Source organism: Gobio gobio (genome assembly GCF_949357685.1).
Source record: "Gobio gobio genome assembly, chromosome: 13".
NCBI classification, from domain to species: Eukaryota; Metazoa; Chordata; class Actinopteri; order Cypriniformes; family Gobionidae; genus Gobio; species Gobio gobio.
In genome coordinates, this window is record NC_137106.1 from 11,661,786 (window position 1) to 11,681,899 (window position 20,114).

The 20,114-nt window shown below is 37.4% G+C and overlaps 2 protein-coding genes across 3 annotated transcripts in view; one reads left to right on the forward strand and one right to left on the reverse strand.

The window, feature by feature from the left end:
• fam161b (FAM161 centrosomal protein B) lies at positions 1-10,120 on the reverse strand. 2 transcript variants are annotated; one of them, XM_079832565.1, is made up of 10 exons: positions 9,431-10,120; positions 9,154-9,345; positions 7,390-7,691; positions 5,354-5,784; positions 4,580-4,911; positions 4,362-4,483; positions 1,558-1,725; positions 1,367-1,466; positions 1,117-1,283; positions 1-730 (listed from the first exon to the last, which is right to left on the reverse strand). In XM_079832565.1, the coding sequence occupies exons 2-10, from the start codon at positions 9,169-9,171 to the stop codon at positions 715-717; spliced, it is 1,656 nt and encodes a 551-aa protein (XP_079688691.1). In that variant the 5' UTR covers positions 9,172-9,345; positions 9,431-10,120; the 3' UTR covers positions 1-714. The 2 variants fall into 2 exon arrangements, with proteins under 2 accessions (XP_079688691.1, XP_079688690.1); XM_079832564.1 differs by having other exon boundaries at positions 198-730; positions 9,154-9,537; positions 9,623-10,119.
• coq6 (coenzyme Q6 monooxygenase) overlaps positions 9,720-20,114 on the forward strand; it is an 18,944-nt gene continuing 8,549 nt past the window's right edge. The window contains exons 1-8 of the mRNA XM_079832566.1: positions 9,720-10,066; positions 10,496-10,630; positions 12,658-12,716; positions 15,678-15,804; positions 17,081-17,211; positions 17,321-17,428; positions 17,563-17,625; positions 17,771-17,878. Coding sequence (XP_079688692.1) covers positions 9,871-10,066; positions 10,496-10,630; positions 12,658-12,716; positions 15,678-15,804; positions 17,081-17,211; positions 17,321-17,428; positions 17,563-17,625; positions 17,771-17,878 — 927 coding nt within the window. The 5' untranslated portion in view covers positions 9,720-9,870. The remainder of the gene's footprint in view (positions 10,067-10,495; positions 10,631-12,657; positions 12,717-15,677; positions 15,805-17,080; positions 17,212-17,320; positions 17,429-17,562; positions 17,626-17,770; positions 17,879-20,114) is intronic.

Consider the following 20,114-nt stretch of genomic DNA (forward strand, 5'->3'; position numbering starts at 1 on the left):
GAATGTTTTTTGTGTATTTATTAAAATGGAATTTCATGAATAAAGGCATCCTCTGTGACAGTTATAGTTTATAATTATAGCAGACGTTCAAAGCCGCATTTGACAGACTCCAGGTGGAAGATGTGTTTGTGCTAAGACAAGGCTTCCCCAATTTACCGTTTGCAAACCTTGAGGCAGCCCAACACCAGACCCAAGAGCTGTTTCTGTGGTTTATAAGATGATTTAATGTGCAGTAAATAGAACCCAAGCAAATATACTGCTTTTAATATGGTTGCCAAGGGTTTTTTGGGGTTATTTCTTTCTTTGTTGGGACGGTAGCCCCCTAACATACTTAAAATCATAAAATAAAACTTGCTTTTGATTTCTGTTTTATTAAAAATGTTATGACACCCATATGGAATTTCTTGAATATTCATAATCCCCTTTGTATTGTAAAATCATTAAAAAACAAGAGGGCTCAGCAGTTTAAAGACCCACACTGCTTCACTAGCACAATAAGTATAAAAACAATCTACAATCAAGTAAAACATGCACAACACAATATTTAAAAACTGAAATGATCTGCCAGCGATTTGTTGTCTGACCACAGTCTCCCCTGCACATATGGAATATTGAAGGAATACACTGGCCCACCAAACACGTCTTCTGTCAGCACAACTCTTCCTCTTTGGTTTCCACATTCCCTTCTTTTTCCTCCTCATTTGTGACACTGTCTTACCCACTTCCTTCACTGCAAATAAAACGATAGTAGAACACCGTGAATCCATATGACCGCTACATCATAATATTTGCATGGTTACTTTTTCACTATGCCAATGACAATAAAGCTTATTCGTGGATGACATCAAATCATAAAAAACAGATCTATGATAAATATGTCAAAACCACATCTACTGTATTTCCATTGAGCAAGATGATCTTATTTTTAATGGTATGGGTCACAAGAGAGGAAGTAATGTCAAACCTTTCATCAAAACTAGGATAAATGCTTTAGCACACTGTTAAATCTTTGCACTGAACAGATTGGTTCTGCTCTGTGATAATCATAACACATATTCACTGCAAATAAAATGGCCACACTTATTTTAAACCCCCACCATTCATGCATCTCCATACCTCTTTTGGGTTTCGCTTTCAGTGCTGTAATGATCCTCATCCACAGACTCATTGCCCGCATGGTTGGCCTTACTTGTTTCTCCCTTTGATCTCACAAAATTTTCGTCCAAACCTGCTTGTTCCAAAGTATTCCTATATCTGCGTTCAACATTACTCTTGGCATTTTCCTGAAATTATTAGGCATATGCTTATGGAAAATGATTGTTGAATTATTTAGAAAATAATAGATTTTGAGTTTCAAGTGGTGTACCTGCGACACCTGCTCAAAGAGGTATGGGCGAGCTGTCACTCGGGATTTGATTTCCTTCAGCTCTTTTTGATAATCTTTCATCCTCTCCAGATCAGCTTGCCTACATCCACAAGGACCCATAATCAGTTATTTCATTTCTGATGGCTTGTTCATTCATCACAGTCCTCTCACATGTTTTTCGAAGTGCTCACCGATGCTGTTTGAGTTTCTCCTGGTAGACCTCTTTAAGACTCTTATGGGGGTCCATTGCTTTGGCTCTCGTTGCCACTGCCCTGCTCATGGCTTGAGATTTGATTCTGTGCTGCTTCATCCACTCTGCGTTCTCCTGCTCCTTGAGGTCCTTCAGCTCTAGAGATCTCCTGTATGACAGGCAGATTAAACCACTTTTTTTAAGGATAATAAAAAAGCTAATTTTATTATATTATGCTACGGTTACTGATTTAGTTTTGAGGGTCTCCTACAATAGGTTTACACACATCTAAGGTCAAAAACAACTTACATTTTCTCATAATATAAATTGCACATCACCTGTTTTCTCAGTGTCTGAAACGGTTAAATCGAGGATCCAGTCTCTCTAAACCCCTCCTTTCCATGATCCTACTCTGCTCTGATTGGTCAGTTGGCCCAATCTGTTGAGATTGTTTTACTGCTTACAGTGCATGTCAGAAATTAAACGGCCATTAGTTTATCTGAATTTCAGCTCCGGAGGTTTCCTCAGCACTTGTTGTAGACAAGGCGGCGGGTTTACTGTATCAATTCAACCCCGAGTCATCATCCTTTAGAAATGCATGCATAGTGGATTTCCTTTTGTAGCACAGAAAAAAACGTCTTCTCACATATTACAATAACATGAACCAAACTCTACCAGGCCTCAGCTACAACTACAGTGTTTGAGGGCGGGCCAAAGTAGACGTTGTTCGCGGGCAGCCAATGAAAACCAGAGGCTGGCATTATGCAGATGTGTTACAAATCTATATAGGCTCATGCAGGAAGTAAGACTGGATTTACTGACGACTCCTTTCAGGCAGTTCAGAATCGGTTCTTTCTTAATAAAAAAGCAAAGGAGACAATAACTTCATTTATCGTCCACTTTGGTCTCTGAAACTTTGCAGGCCTTTTACTTTTACAAACATCTATTACACACTAAATCAAAGGTAATATCTGAAAAAGTATAATGGGGCACATCATTTTAATGGAATAAAAATGATGTGCATACATAACATTTATGATTCATATATTTATACAATTCATTACGATTTTTTTTTTCAATTTTACAAAATTATTGTCATATAACAAGCCAAAATATGGTGCAAATATGGTACAAAAAAAAAAAAAATTAAATAAACAATTTATTTCTGTAATATGAAATTCTAAATCTATGTATTTTTCAAATGTCCAACTATTTTAAAACCTGTTAACCAGCAGCGGATCGTGGGTGGGGGTGGGGTGGGGGGGTGGGGTTGCCGGAAGTGGGCGTGTTTGTAAGTCAAGTCAAGTCAACTTTATTTATATAGCGCTTTTAACAATGTAGATTGTTTCAAAGCAGCTCTACAGTGTTAAACAGGAAAATAATGCAGCATAATTTTATTCAGCTGTATAGCCATTCTGGAAAAATTTCAAGTTGTACTTGTATTTACTTTTGTTTTATACAAAATAGTCAATCATCTATCACAAACTATGCATCATTTGAAAGCTAAAACACTCAAGATTCATGTTCTGAACTTTTTTTTGCAATAAATACACCAGAGAGGAAAGGGTTCAAATGAAATGAATGGACTGAAGCACTAGCTATTTAAACATTAGCATAATAACCGCAGTACTCATATTTCATCCAAGAAACACCACCATAGATGTCAGTGTAAGGGTTCACTCTTCAAAATGCATCCCACTTCTTAATCCAAAACAACAATATTCTTTTGAAAAAAAAACTAAAAATCCTCCTTTGTTTGCATGAGCGTTTTGAGTTAGAGTAATCAATCATGTCCATTTTCAATGACATATCGATTCTAATCAGTATTCTGGCGGTCTCCCCTGTACTTTGGACTCTTCCGCTCAAATTAAACCCTCCAGTCCAAGGTCTTTCTCCTTCAATCACAGGCTTTCTGAGGAGTCATTATATACAGGAAGCGCGCAAGCTGTCGGTCAAAGCACCCATGGTTTTCGTTGGATAAATGCTTTGCCAGCAAAGGTTTGATTGATGGACGTAGTAACCAATCAAAAGGCATCATTTTGCGCCATTTTATGTAAACAGATACTATAGTGCTTACGTCAGTTTATACGCACACACCAGATAGGAGCGCGCAGACTCTGACAGACTGTTTTTATCAACTAAATGAGTTTTTTAGACTTTGTAAATTCTGTAAATAGTTGCTTTAGTTTTTCAGTAACTGTATATCCATTATAATTAGCAGTTCTTTTTGAAAGGACGCCTTGACTTTTCTTGACATAAAAGCTTACAGAAGCTACATTTTGGAGAGTATCATCCTCAAATTTGAATCAAAACATGATCAGACATTCAGTTTTATATTTAGGTTATTTTCAGGCCTTTAACATTAAAGTCTCATACATTTTTTCCATAGGTGAATTTCAATTAAAAAAAACGTGAACCACTTACATGTATATTTTACCTTGTTTTACTCTGTTCCTATACTACTTTGAGTTATTGTGACTCTTGGGTAACAAAATGTATTATTGTTTGTTGCTATAAATAATTAATTTTCTTTTTGCTTATTGCTTATTCCCATAGACTGTTTTACAATTTAATTAATTTGTATAACCTAGAACACTACAGTATAGCCTAAAGCATTGTTTAAATAGCTGTTTGGCATCAGTTTAAAATTGTAAAGAAATTGTAAAATTTGAAATACAGTGAAGTCATGAATTGTGCATAAAAAAAGACCATGATTGTGTATTATAAAGGAAAATGATAAATTCAGATTTTATTGGGTATGAGTCATTCATAAAATAGTGAAAATGTAAGAAGCAACAGGCTCACCTTACAGCCATGGATCTTTTCCTGGCAGCATCTGTTATGTAAGTTGGAAGAGTATCCATAGACAGTGATGTCAGGCCTCCAAGTGAACTGCTTCTCTTTAGGCTCATTTCCTCTATAGATTTCTAGTTTTGAAAAATGGCAAACAATTATGTTAAAGGAATCTTTAAAAAAAAGTTAATCAAGCCACTACAATCAATTCTACTTAAGAAAATAGCAACCTGTGGGTTTTCTGGACTCCTATGGTGTGGCTGTAGTGCAGATGTGCGCAGCTGGAAGGGTTTACACCGAGTGACAGCTCTCCTCTCTGCTGTCTCCATTGCCTTCTGTTGAAAGGCCTGGTAGAGCTTGTCAAAGTCAGGCACGGCGGCGTTCGTTTTAGGTCTGAAGGACAGCTTCTGGTCCAAGTAACCCAGCATCTCGTTTTTGCTCTTCTGAGCACTGCGGGTCTGGCTATCTACACTGGCTTCCTTCCTTTGAATGGGTGATGAGGAAGCTTTCAGAGTCTCCTGAGCTCTCAGATGAATGCGAATCTTCCTTTGCTGCTCCTGTTCTGAACCACCATCACATAGAGCAAAACAAGAGTGAGTGCATTATGGCTTATTTTAATTCAATTCAAATTAAATGTACATTTTCAAATTAAAAATTCTAATGAAACATTTTTGTTTTCCTTTAATAAGTTAAATTTTCAATTAAATATCTTGCATATTGTGTTTTGTTAATGCATATATATATACTGCTAAAAGTTTGGAATAATTAAGATGTTTTAAAGTTTTTTAAAAGAAGTCTCTTATGCTCACCAAGGCTGCATTTATTTGGTCAAACATTAACATATAAAATAACTGAATATACTTTAAAATATAATTTATTCCTGTGATGGCAAAGCTGAATTTTCAGCATCATTACTCCAGTCTTCAGTGTCACATGATCCTTCAGAAATCAATAAAAATACTATATTCTACATTATTTTGATTAAATGTTCATATAAATGGCACCTTTCAACTGTTTAGGACCCCTGGGGTTTGAGACTGCTTTGGGTATAGGTTTCCTCACACAAACTGGTTCTGTTTTTTCACTTTTATTGGCAGAGCCCATCTCCTCCTTCAGCCTCTCTTGCTTCTTATCCTCCCTCTTGTGAAAACCGAAGGGCTTCTGCATGGTCAAGAGGAAATCTCTCCTCTGCTCGCGACCTTCCTTCCTCAAGCGCTCTTGTTCATGGATGAGGTTTTCATAAAGAGGCTTAGAGATGTGCTCAGGGATGGGAGCAACGCGAAACTGTTTCTGACACTCAGCACGGTCTGCCTCCTCTTTGGCTTTCTGTGAATCTTGGGGGAGAGGCTTCCTCTGTCTCTCTGTCACCGTTCCCTGAGAAGTTCTTGGTGCCTTGATTCCACTTGAGATAAAATTCTTCAGAATCACCTTTGAGCTGTAAACAAGAGTGGAAGATGTCTGTTTCAAGCCAAACATCGTTATCACAGGGATTGGTTCACCCAGAAAAATGTAATTCTGTCATCATTTACTCGCCCTCATGTTGTTTCAAACCCGTAAGACTTTAGTTCATTTTCGGATCACAAATAAATATATTTTTAATCAAATCTGAGTGATTTCTGTCCCTCCATTGACAGCTACGCAACTACCACTTTGACGCTTCAAAAAGAGATCGTAAAACTAATTCATATGAATTGAGCGGTTTAGTCCAAATTTTCTGAAGAGACTTGATCGCTTTATATGATGAACAGATTCAATTTAAGCTTTTATTCACATAAAAACATTCATTAGCTCATACATCAGTTGTGGTAAAAACAGAAGCTCAACCATGTTCACTTGATGTGAGAGAACCAATGAGGTTCATTCTCGTGTTACGCAGCACGTTTGAGCTTCCTCAAGAACCAATGAGGTTCATTTTCGTCTTACGCAACATGTTTGAGCTTCCTCAAGAACCAATGAGGTTCATTCTCGTGTTACGCAACACGTTTGAGCTTCCTCAAGAACCAATGAGGTTAATTCTCGTGTTACGCAACACGTTTGAGCTTCCTCAAGAACCAATGAGGTTCATTCTCGTGTTACGCAACACGTTTGAGCTTCCTCAAGAACCAATGAGGTTCATTCTCGTGTTACGCAACACGTTTGAGCTTCCTCAAGAACCAATGAGGTTCATTCTCGTGTTACGCAACACGTTTGAGCTTCCTCAAGAACCAATGAGGTTCATTCTCGTGTTACGCAACACGTCTGAGCTTCCTCAAGAACCAATGAGGTTCATTCTCGTGTTACGCAACACGTTTGAGCTTCCTCAAGAACCAATGAGGTTCATTCTCGTGTTACGCAACACGTTTGAGCTTCCTCAAGAACCAATGAGGTTCATTCTCGTGTTACGCAACACGTTTGAGCTTCCTCAAGAACCAATGAGGTTCATTCTCGTGTTACGCAACACGTTTGAGCTTCCTCAAGAACCAATGAGGTTCATTCTCGTGTTACGCAACACGTCTGAGCTTCCTCAAGAACCAATGAGGTTCATTCTCGTGTTACGCAACACGTTTGAGCTTCCTCAAGAACCAATGAGGTTCATTCTCGTGTTACGCAACACGTTTGAGCTTCCTCAAGAACCAATGAGGTTCATTCTCGTGTTACGCAACACGTTTGAGCTTCCTCAAGAACCAATGAGGTTCATTCTCGTGTTACGCAACACGTTTGAGCTTCCTCAAGAACCAATGAGGTTCATTCTCGTGTTACGCAACACGTTTGAGCTTCCTCAAGAACCAATGAGGTTCATTCTCGTGTTACGCAGCACGTTTGAGCTTCAGCAAGAACCAATGAGTCTCTCTCAGAATCGTGTCTCTTCAGAAAATATGGACTAAATCGCTCAATTCATATGAATTCATTTTACAATCTATTTATGAAGTTTTTATAAATCTCTCAGATTTATTAAAAAGATCTTAACAAAATTCTTAAGGGTTTGGAACAAACTGAGGGTGAGTAAATGCTGACTGACTTTTAAGTTTTAGGTGAACTAACCCTTTAAGATATGAATTACCTGTGGTGTTTGTTGTTTCGGCCATCATAATCGCTGATGCTATGCTGCAGTATATTGGTTTTAAGTATCCACTCAGTGCTACTGGTGAGCAGTGAGTTCTGCAGGACCCTCTTCTCCAGCCCGGTCTGGTGCTGAAGCTCTAAATTCTCCAGCTGCTCCTTACGTTTGGCCTTCAGAGCCTCCAAATGCACCTCAAGAGATAGTTCAGACTTCTTCCTATCCTCATTAGAGGACAGCAGGCATTCCGAAACATGTACATTGTCTCCCTCTTTAGATCCGGAGAAAGCTAAAGTGGGAGAGATCTGGACAGACAATATGTATTTAGTTTGTTTGTTGGATTGATTGATCAATTAACTGATTAACTTAAGGAGATGAAAAAGCGATGTCTGAAACTTTGTATTACTAGCACAATCTCATCTTTATTGCCTCTATAAGATGAATCACTAGGCCTACTCATTTGTAAGTTGCTTTGTACGTGTCTGCTAAATGAGTAAATGTAAATGAAACAGTTAGTTATGAACATCTGTAAATTTGTAAGTAAAAAAACCTATAAAAATGCGATATGGCATGAAATATAACTACTGTAATCAAATTTTGTGAGTCTACATGAAATGTGGATGGATGAACGACGTGCCATGGGCTGCACTGATTTCCATGTATGCAAGCATTAAAGAACTGAATTACAAAGAAAAAAAAACTATATTATACAGTGCTGGGTAGATTACTTACATATTGTAGTTGGTTACTCCATATTACATGACACAAATTGTAGTTAGTAACGTAATCCATTACATTACACATTTATGGTAATATAACCAGACTACTTTTTGATTACTTTTCACCTAAATTGTTAACCTAATTTCATTTATTTTAATAGGATAGTCTTGTACCATATTTATATAAAAGTACAAAGATCATTAAAATCTATTCCATTCTTTGTTATTAACAACATGAAGTGCATTAAACATTACATTACATCAGGGTTTCTAAGACTGGAGTTTGATAGGGCTCATGAGTTTAATGAAAAGCTATTAATTCAATCAAATATATATAAACAAATACAAATAATCAAAACATAATACTAAAAAACATGAACTTAATTTTATTATTGACCTAACTTATTACCTTAAAATCTCAGGGGTACTTCAAGTAGGCATAAATATATTAGGTCAAAGAGGTTCAGCTGATAAAAAAAAGTTGAGGAATCCCTGCACTGTCTGCATGCAATTATGAAATTATGTAATAATGAACTGATTGAATATGTAATGTTGCAATGTTGAGAGAACGTGAAATTATTTAGTTTAGGGTTAGCCCTAGCCCTAATCAATAAAAAAAACTTGATTATGAAAGTTTGATATTGAGTAGGCTATTTTAAAACGTAATATAATCTAATTACAAGTGTTTATTTTTTGGAACCTGATTACATAATCCAGATTACATGTAATCATCGGTATCCAGCACTATAAGAAAATAAAATGTATGTCATCAAAATATTGACTTTGTCTGCTTTTTTCTTAGCTAGGGGAGCCCTGTTGAATGTCAAGTTGTCAATAGCATGTTGTTACTATGGCAACCCCAAACGCGCATAGTTACGCTCTGTTATTGTTATTCGCCGCGGTCAAAAGCGATACAAACGAATTGTATACACAATAAAATAATCAATGCTAAATCCATAAAAACACAGGAAAATATCAGACACTTGTTTGAAAGTAAACTCTGGTATCGTATAACCTCTACCGACATTTTGCGGGGGTTTTTTCTCACCATTGTCATCTGATCCATGGTGTGATCAGTCCCGCTATGAGGAAATCATTCAAACACTCATCCATTAACTGTAAAGGCTCAAGACACACTCCATTTCCTTGAATCGTCCAATATTATGATCTCTGTACCGATGACAATCTCCACCCACCAGCGCCTGCACGCGCGCATCGAGTCCTGAGCTTACAGTATGCCCTTAAGGAATGTTAGATACAAAATAGCAAATATTTCACAGCAAATGTTTTCTGCAGCGAACAAAACACGCATAGCTACATGTTACCTGATGATAGTACATTTAAATAAACCGAACGGCCTTGGTTTTCACTCCACGGCGGCAGGTGGCGCGAAAGAGAGCGTGCTTCCACCATGCTACTGTCTCAAACGACTCTGATGAAGAACGAGAGAAGCGAAAGTATTTTAAAAGACACAAATGTTGCACTTAAGTACTAGTGCTATCTGAAATACATCTCACTTGTGGACTGGAGACATAGTAAATGTTTTTGGGAATGTCCATGCTCCATTGTCATTATTTCAGTGGCTTTTAAAACCCGGAAGAACTGAACTCTTACGTATATTCTCTATCGACAACAACATGGCTGGATGATTGATAGAGTTCACCGTTATTGTCAATAACAGGACACATTTAACGGAGGCTGTTAGGTATTTCCTTGCAGGCTTGTTAGTTGTAACAAGTTGCTTCACGTCTGTTTTTCCGCGAGGATGTTGACTAGACTCGCTGTGTTCGGGATAGGACGACAGTGTTTCGCAGTGAGGGCACTCAATGGAGCGCGAGCGGTGGGCAGAGGCTTCGCGTCCTCCGCGCGCGATGAGGAGTCCAGCACATCTGAAAACGAGCTCTTTGACATTATAATATCCGGCGGGGGAATGGTGGGCACCGCTATGGCATGTTCTTTGGGTGAGTGAGAGAGCCATGCACCAGTTTACCCCTCAGCTTCACTCTGCACTCTCCCACGCTTCCTCATAAGTACAGTGTTGGCAAACTTCCCAGTAATAAAGTCTCTCCCGTTGCTTTCCTTCACCCCTTGTTTTTTCACGCAAAGGAGAGGTTGTTATTTTGTTTGATGAAAGTGTTTTAGCTGGAGGTGAAGGGTGCAATTGCGGTTGTACTGCAATGTGACGTTCTCATGCCGTAGGATGCTAAAGTAAGCAGTGTGCAATCAACGCACAGATTTTAGGCGAACTTGAGTGAGTTCATATTCAAATGCATTGGTAAAATCATGCAAAATGAGCGAATCAACCCCACGGTGATTTAGGAATAACAAGGAAATGAGAAATTTGCAAAGCAAATAAATCATCCTGCATTTTATCCGTGTTCTTCTTTCAGGTCTAGATCCAAATTTAACAGGGAAGAAGATTCTTCTGCTGGAGGCTGGTCACAAAAAAGAGATGTACAGGGTCCCTGAGACCTACAGTACAAGAGTCAGCTCCATCAGTCCAGGCTCTGCGACACTTCTTAGTGGTATGGACTTTTATACCTTTTTATGTTTATTTTGTACTGGGTGGTTCATATAACATTCATATGGATCTATACGAATCTCTAAATCATGAGCATGAAATACTAAGTTGATTTTGATGTACGTCACAATAGACCCTTTTCACATTTCCGGGTTTCTCAAAGTGGAAATCGGGTTAAATATAATAGCTGTGAATGAGAGAATACATTACATATTTTTGTGTGTGCCCATTTGCTCAAATAGTAAAAGAAAAACGCCAAAATAGTGATTTCACAACTTTCAAAAAGAGGGAAAAAATAGAGTGAGATTGATAACGGCAGTCAAAAGAGAAAGATGTAAATTTTTACCATCACTCCCATAGATGCTGTATTAGAAACACCCTCACAGCAGCGGTAACTTGATGCAAAAGTAATAAAATACAAAGTATTAGTGTTATAAATGTACATGTATATTTAAAAAAATGAAAATACAAAAAACGTTGCAGGATTTACGATATTGATGACCGTTAAAAAAAAGTCATCACAGCCTGTGAAAAGGGTCTATAGGGGAAAAACAGACTTTCGCAGCTTCCATTTAGTGCTTTAAAGGGATATTTCATTTAAATATGATACTTCTGTCATTTATTCATCCTCGTGTCTTTCAAAAATGAACAAAGTGCATCATAAAATGCATCACAGAAGTAGTCCATACATCTGCCACACTATATTCAGAGCAGCGTTGGGTCAGTCACTGTAAAAAGTAATTCATTACTAGCTACTAATAATTACATGTTCAACAGTGTAATTGGATTACTGTAATAATTACTCTCTCTAAAAAGTATGGCTATAATAAATTAGGTATTGTTTTACCTAAAAATATTTCTGCCTTCAGTATTTTAACGCAATTACATCAGAAGTAACTGTATTTAAATTACAGAAAAATTAAGAGTAATCCCTTATTTTACTTTTTCAAGGAAAAATGTAATTAGTTATTAATAACTTAGTAATGCATTACACCCAACACTGATTCAGTCTCTGAAACCATATCTTTGTGTGATGAAGTGTTAACTAAAATTTGAATAGGTAATTGAAATAAAATAGAATATAAATAATACATGGCTCCATGAAAATTAGAAATGTAACGTTAACTGCATTAAACAAATTTTTAGTTTAAGTATTATATTACTAAAATAAAACTAAATAGAAATATAAAAAAATACAAAAGTACTTAAACTAATATTAAAATGAAAAAATAAAATGAAAATATAAAATATAAGCTAATTCAATGTATGAATATTATATATATATATATATATATATATATATATATATATATATATATATATATATATATATATATATGTATATATGTATATATGTATATATGTATATGTATATGTTTTCTTTGTTTAGTTTTTGTAAGTTGTTCATTTTTGCCCTTAGTGATTTTACACTTTCATACATTTTTAGAGTTTACCTTAAACATTGACTGCAGATCAAATCTCTTACCAGTATCCTTTAATATAGTTCTTTATCACAAATTCTGAAATGAGAAAGTACAGAAAGGTGTTGACTAGAAAACAATAGATTTCAGAGGCACAGTTGTAGATGTGATGCTGAGTACATTGAACTGCCTTCGGTTGCCTGGCTACACAGTGTGTTATGTTGGATGAAACATATGCTTTTGATTGTGTCCACAGAATGCATGTTTGCATTATGGGCGATGTTGGGCATTATTTAGAACCAGTACTTTAGGTAATGTGGGTGCACAATCCAATCAAAAGGCCTGTGGCGAGGATAAGTACATCTGTTCCATTCGAAGCTCTGAATCTGCACTCCTGTCATTAAACCTATTTACAGTATAATGTTTGTATATGAAAGATTCACCAGGAAGTAGGTCAGTAGGTAGAGCTCTCTCTCTTGTGCGGTGTGCTTTTTTCCATTACTATATTCATTTATCTCCACACTTTGTTCTGGTTGGATATGATAAATGAGGAATTGAATGAGTAGGAACAAATGTGGTGCCTTTGTAATTGTATCCTATTGTGTTACAGGTCTTGGTGCTTGGGACCATATTGTAAATATGAGATGCAAGCCGTATAATAAAATGCAGGTCAGTAAAACCAGAATGATGTAATGCAGTGATTACTGGGAGTACCATTATGCAATGATATGCTACTAAAGGATCATCATATTCACGCACAGGGTTGAAGAGTAACGAAATGCATGTTAGTTACGTACTTAAAATACAAAATTTGAGTAACTCTATTTCATTACAGTTAAATTAAATGTGTGGTAATCAAATTAGTTACATCAGAAAAATATTTTAGATGAACAAAGTGATTACTTTAATGTTTAAATGAAAAAAAAAGACATTAAAATTCAATGTATACTGTAATGGGCAGTCAATGTAAACAGCAATTGCTGATTCTCAGACTCTGACAGTCTGCACAAGCATCCTAAGATACAGTCGTGCTCTCAAGTTTCGTACCCCTTGCAGAATATGCAAAATTAACAAATCATATATATATAAATTATAAAAATTGCATGTTACTTTTATTTAATACTGTCCTGAATAAGCTATTTCACATAATAGATGTTTACATGTACTCCACAAGACAAAATAACTGCATTTATACAAATTGCCACATTCAAAAATTGATTGTCTGTCATTATCTGGATGATCCACTACTGTTTTCATATTTCATGCTAAATCATTTGTTTAGGTAAATGTGACTTTTCACAATTCAGACTTTTTTTTAAATGAGAATTGTGAGAGAAACAGTCGCAATTGCGAGTTATAATTTCCAATTATGAGGGAGAAAAAAGACTGACGTTTTTTCTCAGAATTGCGACTTTAATAAAACAATAAAAAGGTAACTTTCTTTGCACTTCGCAAAAAAGTGAAAATTGTGAGATGAAAAAGTCGCAGTTACCTTTTTTATTTTTATATTTAGTGGCGGAAACAAGTTTCCTTGAAACGCAATGCATTAAGAGCAGGGGGTGAAAACATTTGAACAGGATGTGTGAATTTCTTATTTTGTTTAAAGATCATATTTTTTAATTTAGTAAGGCCCTTCAGAAGCTATTAACTTTTTTGAAAAAATGTTTCCCAGATGAAAAAATAAGTACAATTTACCCTGTTCATCCAATTCAAAAAGTTTACAGACCCCAGATCTTTATGCATCGTGTTGCCTTCTAGAGCATCAATATTTTTTTCTCTACATTTTTTGCTTCAAGAAATATTGTGGAAAACTGATGTTGCTCAAAATAAGTCTTATGTTTGGTGGCCCTTTTGTGTTACATACCTTATTAGTATTCTGAAGTATTACAATACAATAATACAAATTACTTTTTAAAGCATATAATTTGTAAAAAGTTGTGAAAAAATAAATTTTAAAAGTAACCTTCCCAACCCTGCGCACCACGGTATTACCTGGTCCTTCACAGAATGTCAACCAAAACACCTTTATTAATACTTTTTTATAAGTAAATATATAATCATATATCACACTAAATGTAACTTGCATCATTTCAAAAACAACTAAACACTTAAGCAAAACATTGAGTAACCAACACAGTCATTTACTATGACCTTACCTGCTTATTTTCCCAAGGGCAGGAAGCCACTTCATTAAAAACAGCTGTATCGTGCTTTGCTCATCGTTGTTTGTCTATCATCACACTGTAAGCAGCCACCCATAAATTAATGCTACAGAACCACAGCATTCGAATACAAAACATACATTAGAGATGCAGAACATCAAACTCCACATCGCAACGTGACAGTTAAGCTCGGTTTTGCTTGCGGCCACAGTTTATCTATTAGAGTCTTATTTAGCGAGATTACATAAATCTAACCCTGCATCTACTAATTACGAAGATTCATGTGAGATGCAGGGAGAGGAGTTAAAAGCTGTGGAGATCACAAGTCAAAGGACCCTTCGTTTTCAGTGCTGTGGTGGGGTTTCTCCTGTAAGATGTGGATTTTTTTTCACTGCCAAAACGAAATCCTGTGGTTTCTGGGCAAACTAAGGGATGTCATCAGAGTGCATTTTATAGTGATACACCTCGCCCATTATACCTTTCCTGTACTGCTTAAGATTTTTGTTTGTTTGTTTGTGAGTGCCAAGCAAGGATGAAATTGCAAAGGAACTGAGCTAGGTTCCCTCTTGCTCTCCAATTAAATTCAAGCGGTTGGAGGAAAGCGACTAAAGCGGGTTTGGGAAGTGCCATGTACCAGAAAAAGGTGTTTTTTTGTGGAGTGTGGAGGTTCCTAAAGTGTTATCAGCTAGATCTCCCCCTCCATAGTGGTCTGAACCTTTTCTGGTATCTTTGTTGCAGAAATTGTTAAATGGCTTATTTTAGCAAGGTACGTTTTCATTTGGCAATGACTTGAAGTACATAGCAACTTATCAACAGCTGTGTTTTTCCAATGTGTAAAATCCTCATAATTGTGGGTTGGTCACGTTTTAAATCTTCCACGTAACCATGTATCAAAAATTGCAAAACCACTACTATTAGTGGTTTTAGCATGGCTGTATAACAAGAAGGATGGAACAGTCCTTCTGAATCCATGTTACACATGGATTTAATTGTTTGCCAGTCACCTTAGTTACAAGTCGTTTTAGGTTTTTAATAAATAGCTGCGTCAATCACCAAGACGTTTTTGCATTTAAAACCAGCTGCATGTTTTATTAACTGAGTTGCAAGGCAACTTGGATGAAACAAACTTAGCTCGACGCAGTAATGTTCGCATATTTGTTATTTATTATTGACGTAACTATAAATACGAGCTTAAATCGCCGCAAAGAATGGCATTTTACATTTCTGCCTCACCCCAGTGCATTTACAAAGTCAACCGTGCAACCTCAAGGGCTGTTGGTGGCTTTTGTCGAATCTAGTTTGATGTTTGGTTAGAGTATCTGGCAAAACTCTTCACTCAGTCGAGCGGCTTTGATGTGTTCAAGTTCAGTGAAGCACGTGCTTTTTGGAAATCCATAAATAGAAGCCGAGTGGTCGCTTAAGGATAGAGTTGTAAACCACAGCAATAACTTGGCTTTTTTTGCTTTAGGTTTGGGACGCTTGTTCAGATGCCCTGATTACATTTGATAAGGAGAATCTGCAGGACGAGATGGCGTACATCGTTGAGAACGACGTCATTGTGGCCGCCCTCACCAAACAGCTGCAGACTCTCTCTGGTAAACGGACACATTTTGATGTTTGATATATGGATCCATTTATGTGTTTGTTTTTGTAATCATTGCTCTGCACACTCAACTTTGATCATTACATGATGATATATCCTTGATCGTTGCGTTTGCTGTGCGCTTCCCATGTTTCTCCCTGTAGGAGCCTGCGCTGAAGTGGGCTCCCTGTTAATTAGTTTTAGGGATGGCTTGGCAAATGATGTCACCACAAGCCATTCCTTCCTGTCTTGGCAAAATGTTTATTTGTTCTCGAACTCCTTTGAACGTCTTTTTTCTTATGTTTTTTCCCCCTAAAGATTCCACTTCTTTGGACGTATGCATGTTTTTCCTGCTATTTCGATCATCCAGCACATTGCTTTTGGTGGGAGTTTGAAGCCCCACGAGAATTGCCACCCTGTTCGGACACGTGCAGTGGTCTATTGACCCATTTAAAGAAACCACATTCCTTTCCAGCCGTAGCATCTCGCTCGCTCGGGATGCCTGAGCACGGACAGCGTTTTACTCTAACATTTTGTTGTTGTAATTAACTAAACCGTTCCAAGGCTCTGAATTTGGCTTTTCCATGCCATGCTCTGTAAAACTGCATATTTTTTATAAATGGGCCTTTTTTAAAACGCATCTTACTTTTAACAGATGTGCGGTAGCACGTGCGTGTTCACGTGTTTGTCAAGTTGGTGTTTTAACAGTCTTCTATTTCTGCTGAAGTTCTAGATGAAAAGTACACACATCTGCCAACTGTTTTTTCCCGTTACTTTACTTTCAAATCAGCAAGAAGCCAATATTTCTCACCCATGTTATGTGCAAGAACTAGCGTTCAATTTTGTGGACAGAAAGGTCTCCAAGTCTGAAACGTAGGCGTAATTCTGGATCTTTTCATGTGCTCGACCGCCAGTGATTCTAAGAAAAGTGGATTTTCTGCTTTCTTTACTTTTGTCCGATGTTGTGTGCAAGATATTGGCAGCTGGTCACATGTCTTGCATGGTCTGCTTGTAGATAAACACCATTAGTCAGATGTGGGTGCCTTGCCAAAGCCATCAAGAAAATTGTCAATGTTAGCAGGCCTCAACCAGAGAAAGGAAAACAACTTTGTGTTTTATGAGGTGGTTTGATGAGCCTTAATTTTTTTACTTTGTCACAGCCAAACCATGTTTGTTTGGATTTTCCCATTTCTCAAGTGGAACTGAACAAGATTTGGACTAATGCTCTTTTTGTTGCATTTTAATGTGTAATGATGTTTTGGCATGGTTATCGTTCATGTCTCAACCAGACCAAGTTGAAGTGCAGTACCGAACAAAAGTGGTGAAATACACCTGGCCCCATCCTTACCATGTTTCTGAGTCCATCCCTTGGGTTCAGGTGACTCTAGCGAATGGGAAGACTCTCCACACCAAACTGTTGGTATGTAGAGCATACACAGCATTTCATTTTTTTATTACAAACCGGACAGTGCTCGGCTGTATAAGCAAAACCTCAGAATTCTGAAGGTAGGTGTGATTGGCTGTTTCAGATTGGTGCCGATGGGCCGAACTCAATGGTGCGGAGAGAGGCGGGCATCCCCACAGTCAAATGGAATTACGACCAGTCAGCAGTCGTCGCTGTTCTGCACTTGTCCGAGGTATGACGATCCTCCAGTTTGAAGTTCAAAACGTATCGCGTCTCATTGTGTGCTTGTCAGATTATTGAATATTTGAATTCACTCAGAAACGTCACATTACGGAAGAAAAATTAACTTGCATTGTTGTTTTTCAGCCCACAGAAAATAACGTGGCCTGGCAGAGGTTCCTCCCAACCGGCCCCATTGCGATGCTTCCCGTGAGCTGAACTTATGTGTTTATTGTACTTGTAAATGATGTCAGTTGTGCTTGATTTTGTTTTATTGGCTCGTCATGATATCGCTTAGTGGTCAAATGGAAAATGCATTTCATGCCCAGACGTGGTGTATATGTCTGCTTTGCAGTTGTCAGACACAGAGAGCTCGCTGGTCTGGTCCACCAGTCATCAACACGCTGAAGAACTTCTACAGCTGGATGAGGAGAGCTTTGTGGATGCCATTAACTCTGCATTTGTGAGTAAACCGACACTGTTGCCACACTTGTGGTTCACCTCCTTAAATTGAACACCTTTCCAGTGTTGTGCTATTGCAATATTTCTCGACAAAGTTAATTTCCGTATGTAGAATAACGTAATAAAGCAGTGGTTTGGTTTGAAATGTCATGTCATATCTTTACTCCGCATTCTCTTCATTTCGGCTGAATGCCCTCAAACTGACCCTCACACCCTTTTTTTCTCTCCTTTGTTTCCATCAAAGAAACTCCTCTTTTCCCAAGCTGGCTATTTTTACTGGCCTTACTGGTCACAGGCCTTTGCATCTGAGTCACGCTTGCCATCAAAACTGGTTTGCTAATTAAGCCCAAGGTTTGCCAGTGTTGGTCATTACTCCACGGAATGTTTTTTCTGCAGACCAAACTCAAATTTGTGGCCTGGTCAGCATTTTACTTTAATTAGGCATGCTTTTTGCATCTCTGCTAAAATACCTTCTTGTCTTTTAAGACTGCTTTGAGTGCACAAAAGGAAGAAGGTATAGTTTACCTCTGGATGTCAAGATGAAGGTAGCGTTAAATGAACATTGTGTCATTATTGACTCGCCTTCATGTCGTTCTAAACCCATATGACTTTCTTTCTTCAAAATTGCGGTGTTCCACTGAAGGATGTTTACGCAGCTCTTTCCCATACAATAAAAAGCAGCAGTGACCAGAGTCTGTCATGGTCCAAGAAGGACAAAAAGCACCATAAAAGTGTCATTTGAAGTAGCCCTTGCAACTCATGTACTCTGTTCCAAGTCCTCTAAAGCAGTGGTTCTCAACCTTTTTGACTCGAAGGCCTCCCATTGTCCAACGCAATATTCAAAGTCCTCCTGTGGTAAGATATTTCCTCCACTATTTTTGCTATAATTATGACAGGACTGAAACTGGGAGTGTTGATATAATAATTAACAACAATTCATTTAGTGATCACACTAAATTTCAAGAACTGTATCTTCAAAAAATATATACATTTTTAAATTAATATTGAATAATATTATCAATTATAATTATCTAATAATTTTAAATCATCCTGCGACAATGGCTCATGGTTCATGTAGGTTGTCTACAAACCGGAAGGTTGGTGGTACAATCCCCGGTTCCACCTGACCAAGTCCATGAGCAAGACACCCAACCCCAGCTGCTCCCGACGAGCTGGATGGTGCCTTGCATGACTGACACCGCCGTCTGTGTATGAATGGGTGAATGTGAGGCAACATGTAAAGCGCTTTGGATGGCCATGGGTCTGTTGAAAGCACTATATAAAAGCAGTCCATTTACCATTACTGCTCTAAAGCTTTAAGGAGCAGGCTTTTTTAAGATTTTTATGTGAAAATCTTCCCCTTCTGTGGCGATCATGCGAATTTGGATGTGAATCATAAGGAATGTGATGATTCTGGTTCCAAATTCATTTCTGGTTCTTTTACAGTTCCGTTAACAAATTGTGTTCATTTTAAGGCAGAAATTGGGCAGATTTTTGGAAAACAATTCCTACTGCCATTTACTGCAGCCTGTCAAATAATGAGATGAGAGAACTTACGATTTCAGTGGGACAGTACAAATATTTTTTTAACGGAAAATCAAGTTGTTTTTTTTGTTTTTTTGTTATCTTTCAGGAATAGGACTTTAATAGGAATGATTTCTCAAACCAACTTGGGTTAGAGCTCATGAGTTGAATGGACTACTTTTATGGTGCTGTCTTTTTAGTTCTTTTTTGAGAAGTTCCAACATTCAGATGTGCTTCAAAATTCCTCCTTTGGCATGTTAGTTTATGTAATGTGGATTTGAAATGACATTTAGCAAAAGTCAATGATTGTCACTATTCCTTTAAAGGGATAGTTCACCCAAAAATGAAAATTAGCCCATGATTTACTCACCCTCAAGTCATTGTATTTATATGACATTCTTCCAGATGAACACAATTGGAGTTATATAAAAAAAGTTACAGTGACGAACGCATAGGATAGAGCTAAACAAAACTTGGTTCTCGCGAGAACTAGCATATTCTCACCGGAGTCATATGTTCGAACGCCAGTCTCTCGTCAACACACATATACGTCAGTTAGAGATTACAGTTTGTAAAGTTTTAAATATGGATTTTTTTTTATCACACAAGTGCATGGCTTCGCTTCAGAAGGCCTTTATTAATTTTCATTTTTGGGTGAACTAACCCTTTAAGTGGCCTCTCCACTCTTCACTTTGTCTCATCTTTCCATTAGG

Bases quoted from the DNA above. Each gene is read 5' to 3' on its own strand.
- fam161b (XM_079832565.1), bottom strand. The intron at 1,726-4,361 runs GTGAGCCTGTTG...CCTGTCATACAG, and splicing joins AAAAGATCCATGGCTGTAAG to GAGATCTCTAGAGCTGAAGG. The intron at 1,284-1,366 runs GTACACCACTTG...TAATAATTTCAG, and splicing joins TCTTTGAGCAGGTGTCGCAG to GAAAATGCCAAGAGTAATGT.